Source organism: Athene noctua, chromosome 25 (genome assembly GCF_965140245.1).
Source record: "Athene noctua chromosome 25, bAthNoc1.hap1.1, whole genome shotgun sequence".
Classification (NCBI taxonomy): domain Eukaryota; kingdom Metazoa; phylum Chordata; class Aves; order Strigiformes; family Strigidae; genus Athene; species Athene noctua.
This window is the reverse complement of record NC_134061.1, coordinates 6,964,501-6,987,597: the sequence shown is the minus strand read 5'-3', so window position 1 is coordinate 6,987,597 and position 23,097 is coordinate 6,964,501. Positions and strand designations below refer to the sequence as shown.

The following is a 23,097-nucleotide window of genomic DNA, read 5'->3' as shown; positions in this document are numbered from 1 at the left end:
GATTCCCCTGCAGCCCGTGGTGAAGACCATGGTGACACAGGTTGTCCCCGTGCAGCCCATGGAGGTCCATGGTGGAGCAGATATCCACCCTGCAGCCCGTGGAGGGCCCCAGCCACAGCAGGTGGATGTGCCCTGAAGGAAGCTGTGCCCACGGGAGAGCCCGCACCGGAGCAGGCTCCTGGCAGGACCTGTGGCCCCGTGGAGAGGAGCCCACGCTGGAGCAGGGGAAGAGTGTGAGGAGGAAAAAGCAGCAGGGAAAGTGTGATGAACTTAGGACAACTCCCATTCCCCTGTGAGTTTTTCACTGAGCACTTTGCATACGGTGACATAATGTTCAAAGGACGTGGCCGAGGGGATCAGGAACGGACCCAGGAAGAAGTGGGAAAATGAAAGCAGGAAACACAAATGGTCGTTCTGCTGACAAGGAATGTCTCCAGCATCTAGGGGACAGTGGTGCGGGCACAGCAGATCTCCAAGTAGGAAAGCCGGCCAAGGAGGAAACACATCGGCATCCTCAGGGGCTGCTCACTCCCCACAGGGACAAGGATGAGGCTCTTCCCACTGAGATGAGGAGAAAAAAGGAGAAGACAAAGACAAGCAGGGCCAGGTGTCCCTTAGAGCCCGGCCCGAGGACGCCCCGTCGGGCAGCACAGCCTGAGCCCGTGGGGAGGCAGCAAGAGAGCCTGGGGGAAAGGCCGCCCTGCCCTGCCTGCCTCGGCCAGCCCGGCTCCCTCTCCCCGGGCAGCGCTGCCCGAGCGCGGCTCTTCGGTGCCCTCAGGAGCACAGACCCGCCGCGGCCGTCAATGAGAAGAGGTGCTGAGGCCAGGCCTTGGCTCCGGGGGGGGCCGGTGGTGCCGGTGGCGGTGGCGGGGCCGGGCGGGCGGGGGAAGCGGCCCGGGGCCCGGGGCCGGGCGGGGCCGGGCGGGGCGAGGCGGCCCCGGCGGGCGGAGCGGCAGCGCCCCCTGGCGGGCCCGCCCGGGGCTGTCCCCCCGCCCCCGCCGGCCCCGCCCGGCCCCGCCCGCGGCGGTTCGTGCCCGGCCGCAGCCCCGGCTCCTCTCCCCGTGTCTCCCAGCGCGCAGTAATACACCGCCGCGTCCCCGCGCCGGGGCCGGGCGAGCCACAGGGCGCTGGACCGGCGGTCTGCCGCCACCGACAGCCGCCCCGGCGGGGCCTGCAGCTCCTTGGAGCCTTTCAGAGCGAGCGCCAGGAATGCGGGGGCTCGGCCCGGGAGCTGACGGTACCAGAGGATGTAGTCGGCGATCTTTGGGTTGGGGTGGGAGCAGTTGATGGCGACGCCGGTGCCCTCGCTGGTCTCTGCCGACGGCTCCTGCTGCACCTGGGCTCTGCCCGCAGCCACTGCCGAGGAGAAAAGAAGAATCACTTCGCTTCAGCTGAACGTGTCGTGCAGCGGGAGAGGGGAGAAGGGGACACTTCACAGATGGTGGGGGTGTGATCTGAGAACACAGGATGGAGAGACCGTTTCTCGGAGAGTGGTGGTTTGGGGACAGGAATGTATGAGGGAGGTTTGGAAGGACAGTCCGAGTGAGGAGGAGGAGAAGGGGCTGAGGAACAGAGATTGGCTGGGAGAGAAGGAGAGATGCATGCATGGATGGATGGATGGATCGATTCAGAAGTGGAGTAACACAGGAGAGAGGCAAAGTGAGCAGAAATGACCTCGTTGGGGGCAGAAGAGTGGGCAGAAAAGGGAATAAGGTTCAGGAGGAGCCGGAGGGCCAGAGGCGAGCCCCGCTCCCTCACCCGACCCAGCCCCTGTCCCAGCCCCCGCCGTCGCCAGCCCCGCGCACCCAGGAGCACCGCGGCCAGCCCCGCCAGCCCTGCGCCCCGGCCCCGCCGCATCCCGCCGCTCCGCCGCCCGCGCCTCGCTGCCCCCCGCCAGCCCCGGCTCTCTGCTCCGGCCGCGGCGCCTCCTCTCCGCCGCCTCCGCTCCTCTCCGCCGCCGCCAGCTCCGCCCCGGGGCTGAGCCCTGCGCCGGCGCCGCTCGGGCTCTCGCCCGGGCTCCGAGCGCTCCGCGGCTCTGCACCGGCACCGCTTTGGCTCCCGGGAATCCCACTCTCTCCCTCCTCCGCCAAGGGCTCCCCGGCAAGAAGAAGCCTGCCCAGCGCCAGCTGCAGCCTGGGGCAGCACCAGGGCCTTGGCCCAGCACATGGAGCCGCTTCCCAGAGCTGGCCCCGAGCTCAGCGCCTGCAAACAGCAGCCACTCACCTCCTGCCCGGGGCAGGGAGGAGGCTGAGAGCCTCCCTTCAGCTGCCCCTCTGCAGGCCGAGCACAATGCCTCCGAGCTGCTCTGGAGCACAGGGGATGGCAGGCCCAGGGTGACATGGGCGTGCAGGGTTCAGGGAGGGCAGGGGACAGGGGGAAGCACAGAGGCCCCGTGGACCTGAGCAGGGACCTGCAGAGCTTGTCTGGATCAACCCCGCCTGGAACAGTTCCCGTTAGTTCAGGCCGCTCCGGGGTGGAGACTGCAGAATCTCCCAGGGAAATCCATTCCAGTTCTCATTCTTTCTTTTAGCCTCTTGCTTAACTAGAAATCTCCCTCTTCCAGAAGCCTCAACCCATGTCACAGAGCACCTCCACAATCTAGTCCGTCTTCTCTCCTTCCTTTGGAGTCTTATTTCCTGGATCTGCTGGGAACAATTTGTCTGACAGAGATCAGTGTCTGCCTGTTGCCTGTGGTTTGGTGTCATCCCCCAGCTTGCAGGAAATTCTGACCTTCCCACTACTTGCAATGTTTCTGAAAGACTGTAGTATTGATCGTCCTGATGATCCCTGAGAAAGCCCATCAGTAATTGTCTGCCAGCTGGGATTTGCACCACTCGTCACAACTCTTTGAGCCTGGCAGTCCAGGCAATATTCCACCCGCATTATCATTCTCTCACTGAACACATTTCTCACAAATTTCATCATAAATTAAGTGTGAGAGAGGCATTCATGTTCTTGCGCTGAACTCTAGGTACACACCTCCCTTGCCCCCCCCTTATTCCACAGTGCCTGTTCCCTCCTGAGCCACCAGCAAGTTTTCCCACAGCTACAGCAGAGCCTCAGCCCAGCAGCAGCTCCACGGAGAGGGGAATCAGCCCTGGCTGAGCTCTCCCAGCAGAGCTCCCTGGCACTGATCTCACCGAGGTCACTCAAGGGAAGGGGGAAGCCTTGGCTGCCCTGTGTCCAAGCTGGGCCTGAGCCCAGGCAGACAAATATTCAGGGGGGGAGATGGGCTTAGAGCATTGACCCACTGTAGACAGCCCTTGTTGGCAAGAGAGTCTCCCCTGGACAGCCCTGTGGGACAGCAGCAGGCTTTGGGGGATGTGGTGTCAAACCTAAGGCACTTTCCCTTGTGGTCCCTGTGGGCTGAAGTCCAAGGCAGCCATCATTTCTTTGGCTTTCCTTGTGAGAGCCACAGGGTCTGTCACTTCCCCTCAGAGCACAGTGATATCAGGCTCTGTGTTCCTTTCATTCATTATCTCTTTGGTCCGAGCTCTCAGGTCCTGCCTGATGCAGCACCTGACCTATGATCTGCACAGGTACATTGTGATATGTCCTGCTGCAGACAGCACCAACACTGCCCGGGAAGCAGATCCCCTCAGGGATGGCCAGCACATGGCCAGCAGGATTCCTCAGCCTTTCTCCTTGCCCAGAAAGCAATCCCCATCCCTCTGATCTCTCTAGAGCTGGGGAGAGCAGCCGTGTCCTGGCCTGGAGAGGCAGGGAGGGGGCACTGCCAGCCATGCTGAGGCACTGCCAGGGTTGTTACACTGAATTAAACTAAGGGCCCAAGGTGGAGTGAAACCATCCTTGCAGTGGCCTGACATTGGCAGCAGCGGAGCGTGAGCTTTGGAGGGGCAGGAAAAGGAGGGCTCAGGAGCCAGGGGCTGCACTTCAGAGCCTCTTCCCTGGACACATCTCTAGCAGGCTGGTGCCATCACCGTTCAGCTGCACTCAGGCTCCTTCTGACCCCGGGAACCTGCTGCTCTGTGGTGCTCATGGACAGAGCAGAGGAGAGTGTCCCTGCCATGAGCAGCACATTCCCTCGTGATGAAGGACACACAAGGACACACACACACACACACACCGGCTCATGTACACTAACATGGAATTCTATACAGATTTGTACTCCCACATGCATCCACACAAACGTGTCTGCTTACAGGTAAACACAAGAAAAGAACAAGCACGGGAACACAACGGACCATGGACACTGCTGAGGATCCCTGGGGACTGGGCAGTGTCAGGCAGGGTGGGGTCAAACCCCAGCAGCACAACACCTACACCTGGGGAGGCAACAACAAGTGACCACGGAGGTGAGCTGAGGAGGGAGGCAGGCAAACATATGGACACGGTATAACTTCATGGGTGGGATCCCACGGCATCCGTCTGAGGAGGGCTGGAATTTCATTCTAATAACACTTCAAACAGCCCCACCCGAGCGACCCAGGCTGACATCACTTGCCTGCTCTGGAAACATCCAACACTTGAGCTGAGTCTTCTGCCAGCACTGCTGCATTCCTGCCCTAGAAATCCTGGGGCCTTTCATCCCAGCGCTCAGAACAAGCCTCCACTGGGCAATGGGCATGGCACAGACCTGGCAATGAAAAGGAGCAGTGCAGGAAAGGAAAGCACAGCGCATATCATTAGCTGCGATGGTTTGCATTCAAGATGAGCTTGTCAGAAAATGGTTACCTCTGCAAAGGATGCCTCTGGTCCTGCGGCAGTGAAGGGCAGGTATAAAAGGCAGCCCAAGTCCCTGCTCTCTCATGCCCTTCTCTTGGCTCCTTCTGCTTGGGAACCAGGTGAGTCTGAAGCCCCTTCTCCTCCTCTTCCATAGGGAGATCTGCACTTGGGAGACCTCCCAGCTGATATTGCTCTGTCCTGTCCTGGGGTCTGGATCTTCTTGTCATGACAGAGAGAAGTGGGGACCAGGTTTTCTTATAGAGAGGGTGGATGTGGTGGAGGATGTTTTCGGTTTATGAATTAGGATGGGGCTTCATTAGGCCAGACTGCTCTCTGTAGACCAATGAAGACTGTGTGGATCCTGGCAGAGTTTCCATCTCCCCACTCATCAGTGGCCTTGGCTCCTTGGTGACAGGGTAACCAGGCAGGTCCTCACCCACCCTTGTGCTCTGCTTCCTCCCTGCTTCTACCCAGGTGCACCTCCACCCTCAGAGACATGTCCTGCTACGACCAGTGCCTGCCATGCCGGCCCTGCGGCCCGACCCCGCTGGCCAACAGCTGCAATGAGCTCTGTGTCAGGCAGTGCCAGGACTCCACCGTGGCCATCCAGCCCTCCCCCGTGGTGGTGACCCTGCCCGGCCCCATCCTCAGCTCCTTCCCACAGAACACCGTTGTGGGCTCCTCCACCTCCGCTGCCGTTGGCCGCATCCTCAGCTGTGACGGAGTGCCCATCAACTCTGGGGGCTTCGACCTCTCCTGCATTACCAGCCGCTACTCTGGCAGAAGGTGCCCCCCCTGCTAAAGGGGCTGGCAAAGCCCCATAGACACACCTTGAGGAACTCAGAACATGGTCCTGGGCAGAGGATCAATATTTGGAGCTTGTTTTCAGGATAGTTGAATGGTTTTGCCTTTCTTTCCATTTTCTTTGTTTGCTGCCTCTCCCCTCACACACCCCAGCACCAGCTGGGTAAGGTCCATCTATCTCCTCTCCCTCCCTGGGACAGGCAGACAGACATCACGCAGGAACTTCTCTACGGCCAAGGACTGCAGGGTCTCAGCTGCCCCTGGGGCTTTCTGTGCTGCTGACCTCCACTTGGAGGGACTTTGTTTCCTTCTTTTGACTCATTAAAATTCTGCTGCATTCAGGCCTGGCCTCCATGTGGTCCTTCCCTCTGTGGACACTGCCCAAGCTGCCAAAGGAGAAGGGTGTTGCTCTGGGTGGAAGGGGGTGAGGGCACAGGGAGACCTTGCCTTGTTGTGTCTCTGTGCACAAACGCCCAGAAAGGCAGGAGGCTCTGAGGGGTCAGCAGCCCCATCAGCTCCTCAGCAAGAGCCTTCCTCTTGCTATGGCTGGAGCCGCGCTGGCTTGTGCAGGGGCTTGGCTTTGGGCTCTGAAAGGTGATTTGCTTTGCACAATGGCAAGAGTGGTAAAGGAGGGAACAGCCCTTGGGATGGCCCAGAGCTGCTACTCCACCTTCCTCTGCCCTCCACCACTCAGTCTAGGCCCACGGCCAGCACACCTGCACGGGACTAGCAGGGAAAAGTCGCCCATGCTGCTGAATGTCTTGAGGCTGGACATGGGAGCTACACCTGTGGGAGCTGCGGGTAGTCAGCACAGAAATGGGGACAGTGAAACAGAGTATTTCTGAGGGGATCTAATTGCTCTGAGACAGAGTGTGCAGGAGAACATGAAGATCGGTGAGGACAAGGGTGCTGGGTGCACTTCCCAAGAGAGCTGTGGGTAGGTGCAGAGCTCTTGTCTGCTTCATTGGTCCATCCAGAGTGTTTGTGCTCAGGAATTGCTGCCGATCTAGGGACAGTTGATGTAATTTTATGTACATGTCATTCCTTCTGATCAGTGGAAATGTGTCTCAGCAGCCACTACTCTCTCATATGCTGTTTCCTATATGAACCTCCAGATGCGTTGACAGAAGTGTCCAAGTGGAAGAATGGAAATGCCCACACCCCTGTCCTTCATCGAGAGGGAATTACAGCTCATGAAGCACAGCTCAGAATAACAGAAGGAAAGAAGCTTTATAATGGCATTTCATTTGCATGTCTGAAATCTTTTTTCCGAGTCATGGTGCTAATATCCATCATTATCATCCCATATAGACCTCCTGTGCTACCACACTAAACCTTGTAATGAGCAGAAGGTATTTCAGTTCCTTGGCAATGATGATCCTGTCTGCAATTGTCCTTGTAGAAGAGGGAGGGAAGGCATTGTTCCTGACAGATGAGTAAGGCCTTTGGCCAAAGCACTGCCAAAGTGCTGCTGCTGACTCCTGGCATGAGCCCTGGTTTTCCAGCACAACGATAGAGCTCTTGGAAATGTAGGAAAAGAGCTCAGGATCCATGGAATCTTTACATTTCAGCCTAAAGACGTTTGTGCAGAGGTTGTTTTTTACAGAGCAGGAGCTGTTCTTTACACCACACTTATTCCTGTGCTGTACACCTTGATTTACACCCTGTGATGCAAGGATGTGAAAGTTGCTGGTATTTGTTCACTGTCAACGCTGGACAGTTTCTAGTGATAGACAGGTGAAATGATGACGAGATCTGTTTCCATTTGAATTAAACACTCTAAAAGCCCGACTGATGCAAATGGGGTAATCCTTGCATGGATGGGATGCACACAGTGCCCTGTGCCCTGGCAAGGGGTCATCACATTGTACTGTGCTGTGGGAGTGACTGAGAACTGCTGTGGGTTGCCCAGGGAGGTCACTGATCTTCCCTCCTCCAAAACCACCTGGACACGGTTCTGGGCAACTGGGTGGAGGTGGCCCTGCTTGAGCAGGGCCCTTGGACCAGATGACACCCAGAGGTCCCTTCTGACCTCAACTGTTCTGTGATTCTCTCGTTCTGGGAGAGCAGCTGATGTAGAGCAGCTCAGGGTTCCCAGCATCTGCAGGGATTTAAGGTTCCTATACTATCCTCTCCTTCTCTGTAGCTTTCGCACTAATTAATGACATTCTAAGGAATATTTGGAAGAGGCTGAGTGCCTCTCTTACTGGAAACAGACACCCTCATTTCTGGTTCCCCAGCCTCAGTGTCTGCAGTCTGTGGGGAGTCTGGCTTGTCCCAGGGACACCACTCTCTGCTGCTGTGTGAATACACCACTGAGGCACCATTTCCTTTCCACAACAGGGGCCAGTCCCCCACTCTTGCATCTCCCTTCATGAAGACACTAAGAATAGCTGAGAGCATCTAAGGCTCTAAGAATTTTCTCACTTGTGATGTGGGGATTCTTTGTGGCTGCAGCAATATGGATGTGCTCTAGTTATTACCTATATCCCTGACACACAGACCCTGGACACAGAAAGGCTCAATGCCTGGAAAAGCCATGACAGCTTCGTCTCTGACTTTTCTAGGGAGAAAACACCTGAATAAAGCCCAGTCAAACCCCTGATCTCCCTAAAGCTGATGGCAATGGCAGGAACTGATTCACTGCCTTCACTCCAGGGCCTGAAGGACTTGCCTAGGACTTGTCTTGGCAAGAGGCTGAGAACTGGCATTGAACTTCCTGGTTGTCAGAGCTGTGTGTGCACGTTCATGCTCACATACATGTTCTTCTGGCTGTGCTCACGTGTCCATTTGCACATACGTGTGTCTGTGTGTGCCTGGGGCAATGCACAGGCAAGCAGGAGTGTCCACAAATATTGGCTGCGGGTCTGTTTGTGCACATCTGTTGATGAGGGCGTATGTGTTTTATCACATGCACGTGCCTTCATGCAGCTGAGCACGGACGGGTGTGACAATGGTCTGCAGAGATGTAAGTGTGTGGGCACAGGGGGGTGTAGGTGTGTGCTTTTATGCGTGCACAGCGCTGTGCATGAACGTGCAAGTGTATCTGCACAGCCATGGGTGCAGGAGGATGCATATATGTCAGCATGTGTGTGGAATATCTGTGTGTACGTGTTGGTTTGGGGGGTGGCTGTGCCTGTGCCTGCTCGTGGGCTCCTTTGGAAACCTGTGTGCACACACCTCTTTCTAAGTGCTCAGATATGACACATGTCTCTGTGTGTGCATGCCTGTGTGTGTGCGTACCTCGGTGCGGGTATAGGTGTGCGTGTGTGTGCACACGTGAGCGTATGTCAGTGGTCTTGCTAAAATCCAGGTACAGCTGAGCCAGTGCCCCTCCCCTTCCCCACAGAGCCAGTCACCTCCTCACAGAGAGCAATGAGGTCGCTCAGGCGTGATTTGTCCTCAGTTAACTCATGTCAGCTGCTCCCAAATCCCTTCTTTCCTTTCATGAGCTCAGGAACGGCTTCTGAGAACATTTGCTCCATCTCCATTCCAGGGACTGAGTAGAAACTGTCCTGTCAGCTCCTTGAAACGCCTTTAGATGCCTCCCAAGTGATCCCTTTGACTTGTGTATCGCCAGGTGAGAGTAAGAGCTCCTTCGGTGTTTATTCTTTTACTGTGGGTGCTGCTTTATTCCCAGAGAGGTGCGGGAAGGTTCCGGGGTGTGGTGGGCCGGAGGATTAGCACTATCAGTAAACACTGAGAAGAAATAGGCATCGAGTACCTCAGCTTTTTCCCTTGGTCATTTGTCACCAAGTCCCCTTCCTCACCGAGCAACTCATAGCCTTCCTTTTGCTGTCAATCGGCTCAGAGATAATTTCTTGTTTCCCTTCACCTCCATTACCAGTTTCCACTCCAGCTGTGCTTTGGCTTTTCCTGACTCGCCGTTCTGCACCTTGCAGAGACCATCCTTGTGCTCTGAGGAGGCTGTCTTGAAGGTTAACCCCCTCTCCCGGGACCCTCTGTGCTCCAGGGCAGTTTCCCATGGCATCCAGCCAAGCAGGAAAGTCCCTGGTGAGACTAAGCCGTGCTCTTCTCCAGTCAGGGGCGCTCATCCTCCTGTTTGTCCTGTCAGGCCTCTGAGCATCCTGAGCTCCACAGTCTCCTGGACAGTGAGGGCAAGGCTGCCCTTGACCTTTACATCATCCAACAGTTCTTCCTCATTTGTGAGTAGCAGGTCTAAGAGAGTCTCTGCATTGCCTTTTCATGGATTTCCTGCATCAAATATTTGTCTTTCATGCACACTAGACATGTTCTGTTTTGCTTGTGCCCAGCCATTTTCCTCCTGCAGTAGATCCTGAGGTGGTCAAAGTCACCCATGTGTACCTGGGCTTTGGACTGTGACTATGAGGCTTTCCCCAACTGCCTGACAAAGGTGTCATCTGCCTCCTCCTCTTCTTGAGCAGGAGATGTGTAGCAGCCACCTAAGTACACCACCACCTGCGCCACAGGGGAAGTGTGAGAGCCTCCCCTGGCATGCTGTTCCCCCGTGCATCCCTCTTCTACCCTTGTGACATCCCTGCTCTTCAGTCTGTGGTGACCTCCCCCTCCATACCTACTCTAAACTCCTCCTTCCCAGTTCTGCAGGCATTTGGAAAGACACTCTTGCCTCCCCTTGCCACGCACATTCCACCCCTGACCAGTGTCTTCACTCTTCCAAGAAGGTCATCTGTGGACACAAGATAAAACAGCAGAGTGCTGCTGCACCTTCCTCCCGCCATGCATGTGGCCAAATGAGCTCTTCCACATGAGGGAGAGGGAGTCTCTTGTGACTTCTCTGCCATGCTTTGCATCTCATTCCTACTAAATATGCATGTTGCTCTTAGAAAATACAGGTAATTAAGGGGTTATAGGTTAAAAAAAAAAGATCCCTTCAGGAGATATGTCCTTCCAGCCCTGTGGGACCAACTCAGATTCCAGACATATTCCTGTGTAGAGAATCTTTCAAGCCAGACTCACTTACCAGCAGAATTCATAGACTCACAGAATCATAGAAGAGTTTGTGTTGGAAGGGAGCTTGAAAGACCATCTAGTGCAAGCCTCCTGCCATGGGTAGGGACAACTCCCACTAGATCAGGTTGCTCAGAGCCCCATCTAACCTGACCTTGAACACCTCCAGTCACGGGACATTCTCAACTTCTAGGGTCAATCTGTTTCAGTGCATCAAAACCCTTATCAGAAAAATTTCTATCCTTATGAGCAATCTAAACCTACTTTTTTTCATTATAAAGCCATTGCCCCTTTGTCAGTACAGGCCCTTCGAACACATTTGTCTTTCTATAAGTTCCCAATTAAGAATTGAAAGGCTGCAAGAAGCTCTCCCCAGAGCTGTCTCCTCCCCAGGCTGAACAACCCCACCTCACTCAGCCTTTCCTCACAGGAGAGGTGTTCCATCCCTCTCATCATTTTTGTGGCCTCCTCTGGACTGGCTCTAGCAGAGCCTGCAGACCCTTCCCACAGACACTGAAGAGACATCAGCTCACACACGGGAATTATCCCACCCCAAAGCAGATGTGCACGGCAAGCGGAACGACTCCTCTTCCCTGGAGACACTGACCCTGCCCTTGACCCATGGTGGCCTCTGAACTCCCCAGACAGCAGAAGCTCACAGCAGGGCCAGCCTGCCTGGTCACATCTCCATGGCTTGCTTCATCATGTGATCAGGTGTGAACCCACAGTCTGTCCTGCCAGCGCCTACAAGCCCCTCCATGCCATGCCTAAAGCCCACGTCCATGTCCACGGTACTCAGGGACAGACAGAGAGCAGGGAAGGGCTTTTGTGGGGTGAATGGGCTCAAGCTGGGCTCATTGCTCTCATCAGTTGCATCTACCACTCTGACCTAACACAGATCATTTTTCCCTCAGCCACACGGAACCCTTGAAAAGAGGGCTTTTAGAAGACAAATCTGTCCAGTTCAAGACATGTGTGCACAGTGTAGATGTCTCTCTTTGGGTGACTTTTTGAGTTTTCTCAACTAACTCTGAATGACTAGAGGTCTAGATTTGTGTTTGTGTGTGCATGTGCACATGTTTTTGTGTCTGTATGTGTTGTCTAACCCAGCTGTTAAGTCTACCTTGAGTGTCCTTTAATGGACTCCTCCAGGATGTGAGGTGAGTCCTCTGCTCTGCTCCGCAAATGATGGGCCTCGCATCGTTTCACACAAAAGATGCCTTCACTGGGGAATGTACTTGGCATCAAGCAGGAAATGAAAAGACAGCGATTCCGAAGGCCAAAACACAGCCCATAGCATTAGGTGGGATGTTTTGCATTCAGGATGAGCTTGTCAGATAATAACCACCTCTACAAGGGATGCCTCTGTCAGCCTGGGGCAGTAAAGGTCCAGCATAAAAGCCAGCAGAGCTCCGCGCTCTCCCATCCACTTCTCTTGCCTCCTTCTCCTTGAGAACCAGGTGAGTCTGAGGTCCCTTCTCCCTCTCTGCTTTCTCACAAAGGAGGTCTCACTTCAGTGAACCTGCCAGCTGAGACCGGCTTTGTTCCATACCAGATCTTGGGGCTGCTTATCATGGGAGAGGGGAGTGGGGGAAGGTTCAGCTTGGAGGGAGGCTGGGGCAGTACTGAGGAGGCTTCTGTACTCATGGGTAGAGAGTAGCCACATAGGTGCTGCTGGCTTTTTCTGGACTTGGGCAGGATGAGGTCAAGAATCCCTCATACATCTCTGCACAGCCTCATACTGCAGTGACAAGCTGCTCATCATGCATCCCCATATATTTCTTCCCCACTGACCTATCTTGCAGGTGCAAATCGTTCACAAGACATGTCCTGCTGCAGCCCATGTGTGCCCTGTGACCCCTGCTGCCGGCCCTGCGGCCCGACCCCGCTGGCCAACAGCTGCAATGAGCCCTGTGTCAGGCAGTGCCAGAACTCCACGGTTGTCATCGAGCCCTCCCCCGTGGTGGTGACCCTGCCCGGCCCCATCCTCAGCTCCTTCCCACAGAACACCGTTGTGGGCTCCTCCACCTCCGCTGCCGTTGGCAGCATCCTCAGCTGTGACGGAGTGCCCATCAACTCTGGGGGCTTTGACCTCTCCTGCATTACCAGCCGCTACTGTGGCAGAAGGTGCCCCCCCTGCTAAAGCCACTGGTGACAGCCCGCACAAGGACCCCAGGAACCCAGAAGCTCGTGCTGGACTGAATACAGAGCTCCTGGCCAGTGATTTCAGGGAGGCTGAGCATCCTTCCAAGGGAGGGCAGCTGTGCCTCTCTGAAAACATGGCCAAAGTCTGTCTCCCCTGCCTTCTACTCCCTCCCATCTCTTTCTTCTCTACTGTTCTTCTGGGTTGTAAGACCTCAAATGTCAATCTGTAGGATCTGCTGTCTCCTCTCCCTCTGTGCTGATGGATCCCTTCCAAGATCTCCACCATGGCCAGTGGGAACAGACATTTGGCAGCTGCTGGTGCTCTCCCTGCTCTGGCTGCTTCCTCTCAAAGTGAACTCGTTTCCCTCTTCAGGGAATTAAAGCTTGCTGCATCACAACCTCTGTCTCCACATCATTCTTTTGTTGTTGGACATTGTGTCAACTTGCTGAGGAATAAACGCATTGGCATGACCGGTGGGGTTGGGGCGAGAAGTTTCATCATTCGGAGAGGAAGGGGAGGATGGGACACATGGCAGTGGGGCACCTTCTGGCATTGTCACCTGGAGCTGAAGATGACATCCTGGCCACTGACACTTGGGACCTCCTGGAGAAGGATCTTGACCTACAGATCCCTGCGTGCAGGGGGGAAACAGAGCTGCCAGGAGAGAGCCGATGGCAGTTGCCCCAGGAAGGCCATAAGGCTGAGATACTGGAAGTGTTTGTCAAGACCAGCCTGGCCATTTGCTGAGAGAGAGAGAGTCAGAAAAGCACCTCCCAGCCCCGAGATAACAGAGCTGCCAGAAACGACTCTGTTGGGGGAGCAAAGGAAGGATCCTGGAAGAGAAATGATCTGTTCTTCCTGTGCCTGAAATGCTCCTTCTGGGTTTCTCCCTTTACTGGAAGAAACACCAGTGGCTCCCTCAGCCAAGAACATTCTCAGCATCTCCACAGTGAGGGGCCCTCGGGGTCTGTGGGTGTCCCAGTGGTGGGAAGAGGCTGTTCCCGGTCAGCTGGCAGTGGAGTCCTCACCCCCCCAGCTAGAATCACCTGCTCTTCTGCACAGCCCCTGCCGGGCCATCTGGGAGGTCAGGGGTTTTGCATCGTCCCCTGAGGTCCTTCAGCTCTCTGGAGACACTGCTGTTTCTTCTGGGAAGAGAAGTCTCCTCTGTTTCTCTCAGGTCTCCCATTTCTTTCCTCAACAAAGATTCTCCCCCAAGTCCCCAGAAATATCAGATGAGCCCTGCTGTGCAGCAGCCCAGGGGCTTTGCCTGTGTCCTGCTCTGCTGGTATAAACTACAGACTGAGAGGAACTTGCCTTCAGCGTGGCAGCTGAATGCCACAAAACCAAAGGCAATAAAGAGAACAAACTCCATAGGGAAAAGGGCGATGGGTCAACAGGAACAGGATGAGGGATCAGTGGGTCACCCCCCTACACACACAGGGAGCCCATGGGGCACCCCCTGGAGCGCTGCACTGCGAGGGGTGGGGTACAGGGCAGCCCTGCACCCCAGAGCTGAAAGGGCATGCAAAGGGATGGGGGGTGGGCAGGTGGAGACCCCTGCTGCCACCCCCTTCCCAGATCAACTCCCGAGTGATCCCATCCACTAGTCACAACAAAGATAACTTCCTGTTCATTTTGATTAAGTCTCATATAGTCTTTGCTCCAGAAAACCTCCACAATGAGGTGAATAACGATCCAGGTAATGATAATGGCAACAATAAGCACATTCTCGTGGAAGTGCTGTACCTCTTCATGCTGTAAAATAAGATTTCTAGAGAAGTGGAGGGTCCTTATTTCAACAGAGCCTTTCCCAGGTGGAGAAGCAGGCTGAAGCTTACCCTCCCACAAGCTCCTGAGATGGATCTGCTTTCTGAGGCTTTGCAGCAGACGTAAGAGCTGTACAGGAAGATGAGGATTTCTGCAGTTCGACTGAGAGGAGAAAAAGAGTCATAATCCTCAACCGGCAACTGTCCTTGCTGACCCCAGGGCCACATCACTGGCAGTCTCTCCTTCCTTTATGTTTGTGACTCCTCTCTCAACATCCCTAATACTTTCTTTGTCTGACTTTCTGCACCTGGCTCCATCATAGGGTCTGCCCCACACCTCCCTCAGCCCACCTCTAGGATGTAGCTCTCTGACACCTGAAGAATGACACTCCAAGCCCTGCAGATCCCGACTGTCCCGTTTAAATCCTCCAGGCAGAATCAGCTTTCGCCTCTACCCAAACCAAAGCACCTCAGGGGCCAGTGGATCTCCCTGCCTGCCTGTAGTGGCCCACAGTAACCAGAAGGTGATTGTTCCTGGAGGAGTTAGGGATCATCCGCATGGCAGCTGACCTGAGCAGGCACGGACACGTGCTGTGCTGTGCCCTAAATATCACTTGGCGCTCAGCAATGATGCCACAAACATGTGGCACAAACCCTTGGTCCTCTGAGGTAAACGCTACGTGTATTGGAGCCCTGCTTCCTGAGAAGGCCTGACATTGCCTGTTAATGGGAAGTAGAGGATAAATCTGTTTTCTTTTTGCTTCCGCACACAGACCTTTACTTTGCTTTGCTTACATTAAACCAGCTTTTGTTTTACCCACAAGGGGTTGGGTTTTTTCCTATCTTATTTTCTTTCCCTCCCAACAGATATTGTTTATAGGCTTAATTCATAGAGCACAGGAGCTCTAGGAACAATTCTGACAGTTTCACGCAGTATGCACAGGTGCTCGAGGAACAGTACTGACATTTTAAGCATCTTAGACAGGCTAGGTAACGAGAAGCTAGACATAGATTAACTGTATGTTAAATAGAACATTTTGAGTCTTTTCTCAGAAGTCTAGAAGTGAACTATGATGAAGATTGCTCAGAAGATACGTAACCATGATGACCAAAGACTGCATCAATGAGCAGTGGTGTCCGAAAAAGAATTGGTACAGAATGATGAGAACTACTTGAAACAGTGGAATACAGTGGACTCTGGAAATTGATGATGAATTGAGAGCTGAAAGTTCCTGGAAAATCACCAAAGACAATTTCTGTTGTATGTTATATCATGTATATAGGGGGTGATTTTGGGAGCTGTTGCCACTCACCGAGGTGCTGGCTCCACTCTGAACTGTTAATAAAGCAAGCCTAGAGATAGCCACAGTCTGGTGAAATCCTTTAACGGTGACAGAGCGACTTGGTGGGTACCTGGCTCAATGCCAAGGTCAAACCACCACACCTATACCCTCTGATGTCACGCAACACTCACATTTGTTCATCCCCCAAACACCAGCACGGGCCCTCAGCCCATCTAATAGCCCTGCCTGGAGCCTGGGCCCTCTCACCCAGCACCTGGGGCTCCTCCTTCTCTCTGGCTAGGCCAGCCTGATGTTCACTAGCAAAACGATGTGTGAAATCACCCACTGCCACCATCATCCCCACACTCTTGGGTCCCTCAAACCTTACCATGGCTTGGTAATATCAGCCTGTCTAGCAGCCATGAGCGGGCCCTGGGCTCCCTTACCCACCTCTGTCTCAGACTTTAGATACAGATTTCTGCCCACTCACTCAAATATGCTGCCAGTTCCACATACGCACCCATGACCATCAGGGTCATTTCTCAAAGAAGAATGAGAAACACGCTGAGGTCCCTCCAGTCACTCGTTCCTAGACCTGCCACGCGTACACGTGCAGTGTGGTCCCTGCAGTTGCTGACAGCAAGATGTATGACCCCTCGGCCAGGTTCTTCCTTCTCCAGTTGCTGGCACCCAGACCTTGCTCACACTCCAGTCCCTCCAGATGCTGGCGCAGAGGGTGATAGGCCCTGTGACCTGTGACCCTTCTCCAGGTGCTGGCACTTAGATCTTTCAGCACACAGCCTGGTGATTCAGCTACTGGCCCCCAGGCCTGCAATCCCTATGGGCATTGGTTGCTTGTCCAGTTACTGACACCCACCTCTCTCTTTCACACCAGTCTCTCCAGTTACTGCACTCAGACCTTGCAGCACTCACACAGGGGAAAGGGAGTGAAGTTAGTCAGTAGGATGGTTAGAAAACCATTTCACAAGACGTGGGGACAGTAGTGATCAGGCACAGGCATCATCCCAACATGTGCCCTGACTGAGCCCTGCTTCTGTGCTGTTGGCTCCTTTGTCCTTCCTCCTCTCTACCGACTCCCCTTGCTCCTCCCCAGTCCCCTCTTGCCCACCACCTTTGACCCTTCCCCTAAGCATTCCTTCAGAACTCTTGTCTAGTCCTGCAGGACCCCCTCAAACATCCCAAATCCTCATGTTCCTCTCCTCACTTCTTGTCACTTACAAAGCCCAGCCTCAAGCACTTCAAAGCTTCCCCTGCAGTTCCCTGATGGCCCATCAATTAGAGGCTGAAGAGCTCTGGTCTCCCTCCTTGTCTCCCTCCTCACTTCCTGAGGGACTGCTGTCATTGTGTGCCTTGATTATCACTTTCCCTTTGACTTGTTCTTCCCTTTGAAAGGGAAGGGGACTTGATCAGACAGCCCTAATGAACTGGGTGCTTTCGGCTTTCAAATGCCCTGACAGGACCCTCTGGGGAAGTTCCTCAGGTGTGCAACTTCCTCAAGAAGCTCAAAGGCTCCTGTCCCCTGAAACAATTGGTTCTCTTGAGTCAAGGCTTTGGGGTGAAACCCCATGGCAATTCTGGGGAGTCCCTAGAGCTGAAAGAGGCCTGAAAAGCAGGGGCACAGCTCGAGGGTTGAACAGAAAATCTTGTCCAGTACCTGGTTGATGGGCCTTTGACACATGTTGGGGCTCTCACTGATCCCCAGTTGCAGACCTAGGAAAACATCTTCCTTCTTCTGGCTTTTTTTTTTTTTTTTTTCCCAGAAGATTAAACCACAGGAGCAGTCATGGTTTTTGGCATTAGCCTCCTCCTCCAACGGCGGTCATTGGTGCATGCAGAGGAAGAGTAACATTGGGAAAAGCAGCTGGGATATTTCTCCTGAATAATCGCTGCTATGTCCCTCTCATTTTCAGCAGCTCAGGATTGTTCCTGAATCTGCTGTGGCAATGCACCCTCGTGGCAAGGAAGGCCAACAGCAGCCTGGGCTGCAGTAGGAAGAGCATCACCAGCAGGACAAGGGGCCTGATCCTTCCTCTCTACTCAGCGCTGCTGCGGCCACCTCTGGAGTGCTGGGTCCAGTTCTGGGCTCCCCAGTACAAGAAAGAGAGCTGAATGAGCCCAGCAAAATGGTGCAGGGACTGGAGCATCTTTCCTATGAGGACAGGCTGAGCGGGCTGGCAGTGTTCAGCCTGGGGAAGAGAAGGCTCGAGGAGGATCTTGGCAGTGTCTGTAAATACCTGATGGGAGGGAATGAAGAAGAGACTCTTCTCAGCAGTGCCCACTGACAGGAGCAGAGGTAGTGCACACCAGTTTAAAAACCCAACCTAACACGGTCCTGGGCAACCTGCTCTATCTGACCCAGCTTGAACAGGGGCTGCATGATCTCAGAAGGTGCCTTCCAATGCTACCAGTTCTGTGATTCATTGCAATATGCCCAGATTTTCTCTCTGCTGCACAGGCTGGGCAGGCAGAGACCCAGCCTCCCCCCCGCGCCAGGGGGCAGTTCCTGGGCAGGCTGAGCTCAGAGCTACACCCAAGCAGTGGTGGGGAGGGAGTCGCTCCCCAGCACACACCCTCCCCTTCCTGTGCAGTGCTGCACAATGGGGGCACAGATGAGGACTCGGCACGCAGAGACAGAGAGCGCTGTCCTGGAGCTCGGCATCCCCCACGTGCAGAAGCACCTGGGAGTCCTCTCAGACAGCACAGAGGAGAACCTCCCTGAATCCACACCAGTTTTGTACTCACTCACCCCCAGCAGCATTGGACGGGACTGCTTTGGGAGCTGCTGGTACCAGTAGAAGTCTGGGTTGGAATCACTGGTGGAGAAACCCAAGTTGAGTGTTGTGTGGTGTCCTGCCTGCATGGTCCTTTCTGGAGGGCACTGGAGCACAGAGTCCTTCTGCGTGTGACGCGTAAAGCCAGACGGGAATTTCAGCACTCCCTGCATTGACCCAGCCTTCTCCTGATGATTTTGGCCATTCCTACACGGGCTGAAAGCATTTTGTCAAACGTGTCTGGGAGAGGAGTTTCCATCTCTAGTGTTGGACTCTAGCCTAGCAGCTCTCTCTCTCTCAAAACACCTGTGCAAAACAACCCCTAGAAAGGCACTTGTGAACGCTCACAGGGGTGTGCAGAGTCTTACTCCTCCCTCCATTCCCATCACAGCTGACATCTCCCTGACGATTTCCCATTCCCACCTGCGGTCCCTGCTCTGCCTACAGAATCAGTCCCAGTTCCCTGCAGAGTCACAACTCAAATTTCCCTTTCCAAGGGGAAAGGAAGGAGTGGCTGTGATGAACTTCTGCCATCCAGGGCCCAGCCAGACACAGGGGCCTGCATCCACTTCTCTCAGAGTTGCAGACACGCACCTTTGCATTCCTCCTTGTCTCTCGGTAGTGTCTGAAGGAGGCAGAAGCAGGAACAGCCAAAAGCATCTGGAAGCAGGAGCCTAACTCCCTGTCCCCACAGGGATTTTCGCTCCCTTCTCCCCAGAGCACAGATGAGGCCCTTCATGGGAAATGTCTTGGGGAACAGCAGATGCTGTAAACATCCCAGCCAGAGTCAGAGACACGACCTCTCTGTGCCTGGAGGTCATCCAGCACAACCCTCTGCTCCACTGACATGTCATCCTCATCTCTCCAGGTAGCACAGATGACTCTGCCTGGAGATGACACCTCTGAGAAGAGTGAGAAGAGAGGACCATGTTAGGAACTCGGGGGTGTTTCTGCCTACAGGGGGATTGGACTCTTTATGGAATGCAGTGGAAAAGCATTCGGGGACTGTGCAAGGTTGTGCATGGGTTGTTTAGGGGAAGCAGCAGGGACACAGAAATGGAAGGAGCAAGGCAGTCTGTCCTGGAGCAGGCATAGGAGGAGAGCTGGAAGCAGGGACAAGAGGGGCTGATCCCCTGTGACCATGAGGCTGATCCATGTGCGGGACTGGACATACTTGTTGCTCTAGCTTGTTTGTCCCCCTGCCAGTAGTTCCCTGCAAACAGAGTTAAAAAACCAGTCTGGGAAATGCAGCAGGGCTGATCCTTCACTCTGTGCCTCGGAAGCCTCTGACCACGGGCTTTGAAGAGCTCTGTTGGTTACTTGAGCCACACAGGGTTCCCTGGGGATTGCCTGGAATCTCTTTCCCAAGGCGTCCTTCCAGGTCTTTCTAAGCTCAGACCTTCAGCCCTTCACAACTAAAGGAAATGACCATCAGGGTGAGCTAAGGAGGAAAGGAAAGAGATGGACAAGACGTGGCACATCCTCATACATGGGAATCCACTGCATCCAACTGAGAATGTCTGAAGCTTCTTCCTGGGAATTCCATTTCAAAAGAGCCCCGACAGAATGATCCAGGCGGACATCATTTGTGTCCTCTGGAAACATGCAGCACTTAAGCTGTCTTGTGCCAGCACTGCTGCATTCCTGCCCTAGAAATCCTGGGGCCTTTCATCCCAGAGCTCAGAACAAGCCCTCACTGGGCAATGGGCATGGCACAGACCTGGCAATGAAAAGGAGCAGTGCAGGAAAGGAAAGCACAGCCCATATCATTAGCTGCGATGGTTTGCATTCAAGATGAGCTTGTCAGAAAATGGTTACCTCTGCAAAGGGTGCCTCTGGTCCTGCGGCAGTGAAGGGCAGGTATAAAAGGCAGCCCAAGTCCCTGCTCTCTCATGCCCTTCTCTTGGCTCCTTCTGCTTGGGAACCAGGTGAGTCTGAAGCCCCTTCTCCTCCTCTTCCATAGGGAGATCTGCACTTGGGAGACATCCCAGCTGATATTGCTCTGTCCTGTCCTGGGGTCTGGATCTTCTTGTCATGACAAAGGGAAGTGGGGACACTATCTACTTACAGAGAGGCTCTGATGTGTGTGAGGGGACTTTTGGTTTATGAATTAGGAGAGAACCTCCCTGGGCCATGCTGCTCTTCATACGGCAATGAAGACCATGTGGCTCCCGCAACAATTCCCTGTCCCCACTCAGCAGTGGCCTTGGCTCCTTGGTGACAGGGTAACCAGGCAGGTGCTCACCCACCCTTGTGCTCTGCTTCCTCCCTGCTTCTACCCAGGTGCACCTCCACCCTCAGAGACATGTCCTGCTACGACCAGTGCCTGCCATGCCGGCCCTGTGGCCCGACGCCGCTGGCCAACAGCTGCAATGAGCCCTGTGTCAGGCAGTGCCAGGACTCCACCGTGGCCATCCAGCCCTCCCCCGTGGTGGTGACCCTGCCCGGCCCCATCCTCAGCTCCTTCCCACAGAACACCGTTGTGGGCTCCTCCACCTCCGCTGCCGTTGGCCGCATCCTCAGCTGTGACGGAGTGCCCATCAACTCTGGGGGCTTTGACCTCTCCTTCATTACCAGCCGCTACTCCGGCAGGAGATGCCCCCCCTGTTAAAGGTGCCTGGCATACATAGCTCTTGGGAAGTCTCCCTAAGATCTCTGGACATGGTGCTGGACAAAGGATAAATCTTCAGGCCTTTGCTTTCACAGGAATTGAACTTCTCTAGCTCCTCCAGAAGATGATGGCAGGAAGGGGCCAGCCTGTGCTCTTTGGAAAGATGGCCTATGTCTTTCCTTCCATTTTTCCACCTACCTCTTTTTCTCTCTTTTCATTCTTCTGCTCCCCTGGACTTCAAGGCTCTTCAAAGCCATCCTGCACTCTGCAAGAAAGGCAGGTGGATGCCCTGCATAAACATCATCATGGCCGGGGGTCGCAGCCTCTCTCTGGCCGCTCGTGATCCCTGCACTGAAGGCTTGTGCTTGGAGTGACCTCGATTTCCTTTTTAGACTCAGTAAAGGTTTCTACATCTCAGCCTGGGCCTCCGGGTGGTCCTTTCCTCCATGTGTACTCTCCCAAGCAGTTCAGGGAGAATGATTTTGATCTTATCAGGGAATAGGATGAAGGTATAAGGACGCCCTTCACCACACCCAGAAGACTGGCAGGTTGGGACACACTGCAGAGTCCTCTTTGGGGTGCTGTTCTGTGGCACTATGCAAAACATCCCCAGGTACCCCAGAGCAAGTGGCAATAAGCCTTTGCCTTGCAACGTCTCTGCCCAGAAATACCCTCTCAGGTCCTGCAAAAATCTCTGCTGTCCCAAGGTGATAGCTAGGACTCTGTGGGAGGCCATGGAGACAAGCCACCCTGCAAGCTCATAGGACTGGTGTGCCTCCTGCTCTGGTGAGTGCTGTGCTGGGGAAGAGGACAGAAGACATCCCCAAAAGATGGCAGGAGTGTGGATGAGCGGAATAGACTCAGGGATGCCCCTTGGTTTCACTCCCACCTTCTTGTCTCCTCCACTGCCCAGTCTAGAGCCACGTCCAGCACACATGATGGCAGGCAGCAGGATCGCTCCCCCATGCAACCCTACCCCATCCCTACGGCACTTGGCAGGGCCCAGGCTTTGGCAGGCATGTAGGGCTGACATCATTTCACGAGTCAGTATCGGGATTAAGCACACTGGGTCACACACAGGAGTCCCTGGTAACCCAGTACCCCCATGGGTACAAGATCTGTGCAAGAGATGATCACTGTAGTCCCTCTGAGATGTGGAGGTGACAATGGGACACACTCAGCATTATCGTTGTCTACAGCAGGAAACTTTTGTTTACAAGCATCTCTCTTTTCTGACTGATGATTTTGGGCACTGGTTTGATCAAAAGCACATCTGAGGCCTCAGTCAGGAAGATTAACAGAACACTTCCATCCATCCATCCATCCATCCATCCATCCATCCATCCATCCATCCAAAGGCCCCTGAAAAAATTGCCCTTTTCCCAGCTGGGGATTTGAAATGTGGGCACAGGTCCTTCTCTTCTGCAGGGCCAGGTTGCCAAGTCCTCTGTTGACATGCCCTCTTCTTGCCTGATTGTCTAAAGGCGAATCCGGGTGGCAGAGTTATCAAGGCACTGCTCCTATCTCCTCTGGGAATAAGGTTGATGGGGACTGTGTAAGCTGAGCTCTGCAGGTCCCAGTACCACAAAACATCTGTTCCCTGTGCACATGTGTTGGGAATCCCTGCTTTTTTGTCATCAATTCACAGTTTATAGATGGTGGGTAACTGCGTCGATGGCAGCATGACACAGAGTGGCAGTACAGAAAGTTGGGCCCTCCAGTGTCCCACGTTCCTGTTCCTTCCCATGGCATGCTCCGGGCGTTCATCTTCTCTGAGTTTCCGTGCAGGACATCTGGCTTCATTATTAATGCAAAGGTTTAGGTATATTTTTTTCTGTGATACTCTGAAATTTCTTTTTCAACCTCCACCCTCAGTTCAAGGTAGCAATTAAAAGGCTGGCACTTCTCCGTCATCTACAGTTCGCTGAATGTAGGGGAGGAGCTACCGAAGGCAAAGCTGAGCTCACAACAGGGGCTGGGACACAAAGGGCCCAGCAGTCCAGGGGAGGTTCCCTGCACATTCTTCCTGCTGGAGATGTGGGGGGGACCCACTGAACCT

At 54.3% G+C, this 23,097-nt stretch overlaps 1 protein-coding gene and 1 pseudogene across 1 annotated transcript; both read left to right on the top strand.

Annotated features, from left to right (window-relative positions):
• Positions 1 to 11,827: 11,827 nt before the first annotated feature.
• On the top strand, positions 11,828 to 12,583 carry LOC141970100 (feather keratin Cos1-1/Cos1-3/Cos2-1-like). Its single transcript, XM_074926455.1, has 2 exons — positions 11,828 to 11,900; positions 12,264 to 12,583. The coding sequence occupies exon 2, from the start codon at positions 12,266 to 12,268 to the stop codon at positions 12,581 to 12,583; it is 318 nt and encodes a 105-aa protein (XP_074782556.1). The 5' UTR covers positions 11,828 to 11,900; positions 12,264 to 12,265.
• Positions 12,584 to 20,221: 7,638 nt separating this feature from the next.
• On the top strand, positions 20,222 to 21,038 carry LOC141970099 (feather keratin Cos1-2-like; annotated as a pseudogene).
• The last annotated feature ends 2,059 nt before the right edge of the window (positions 21,039 to 23,097 follow it).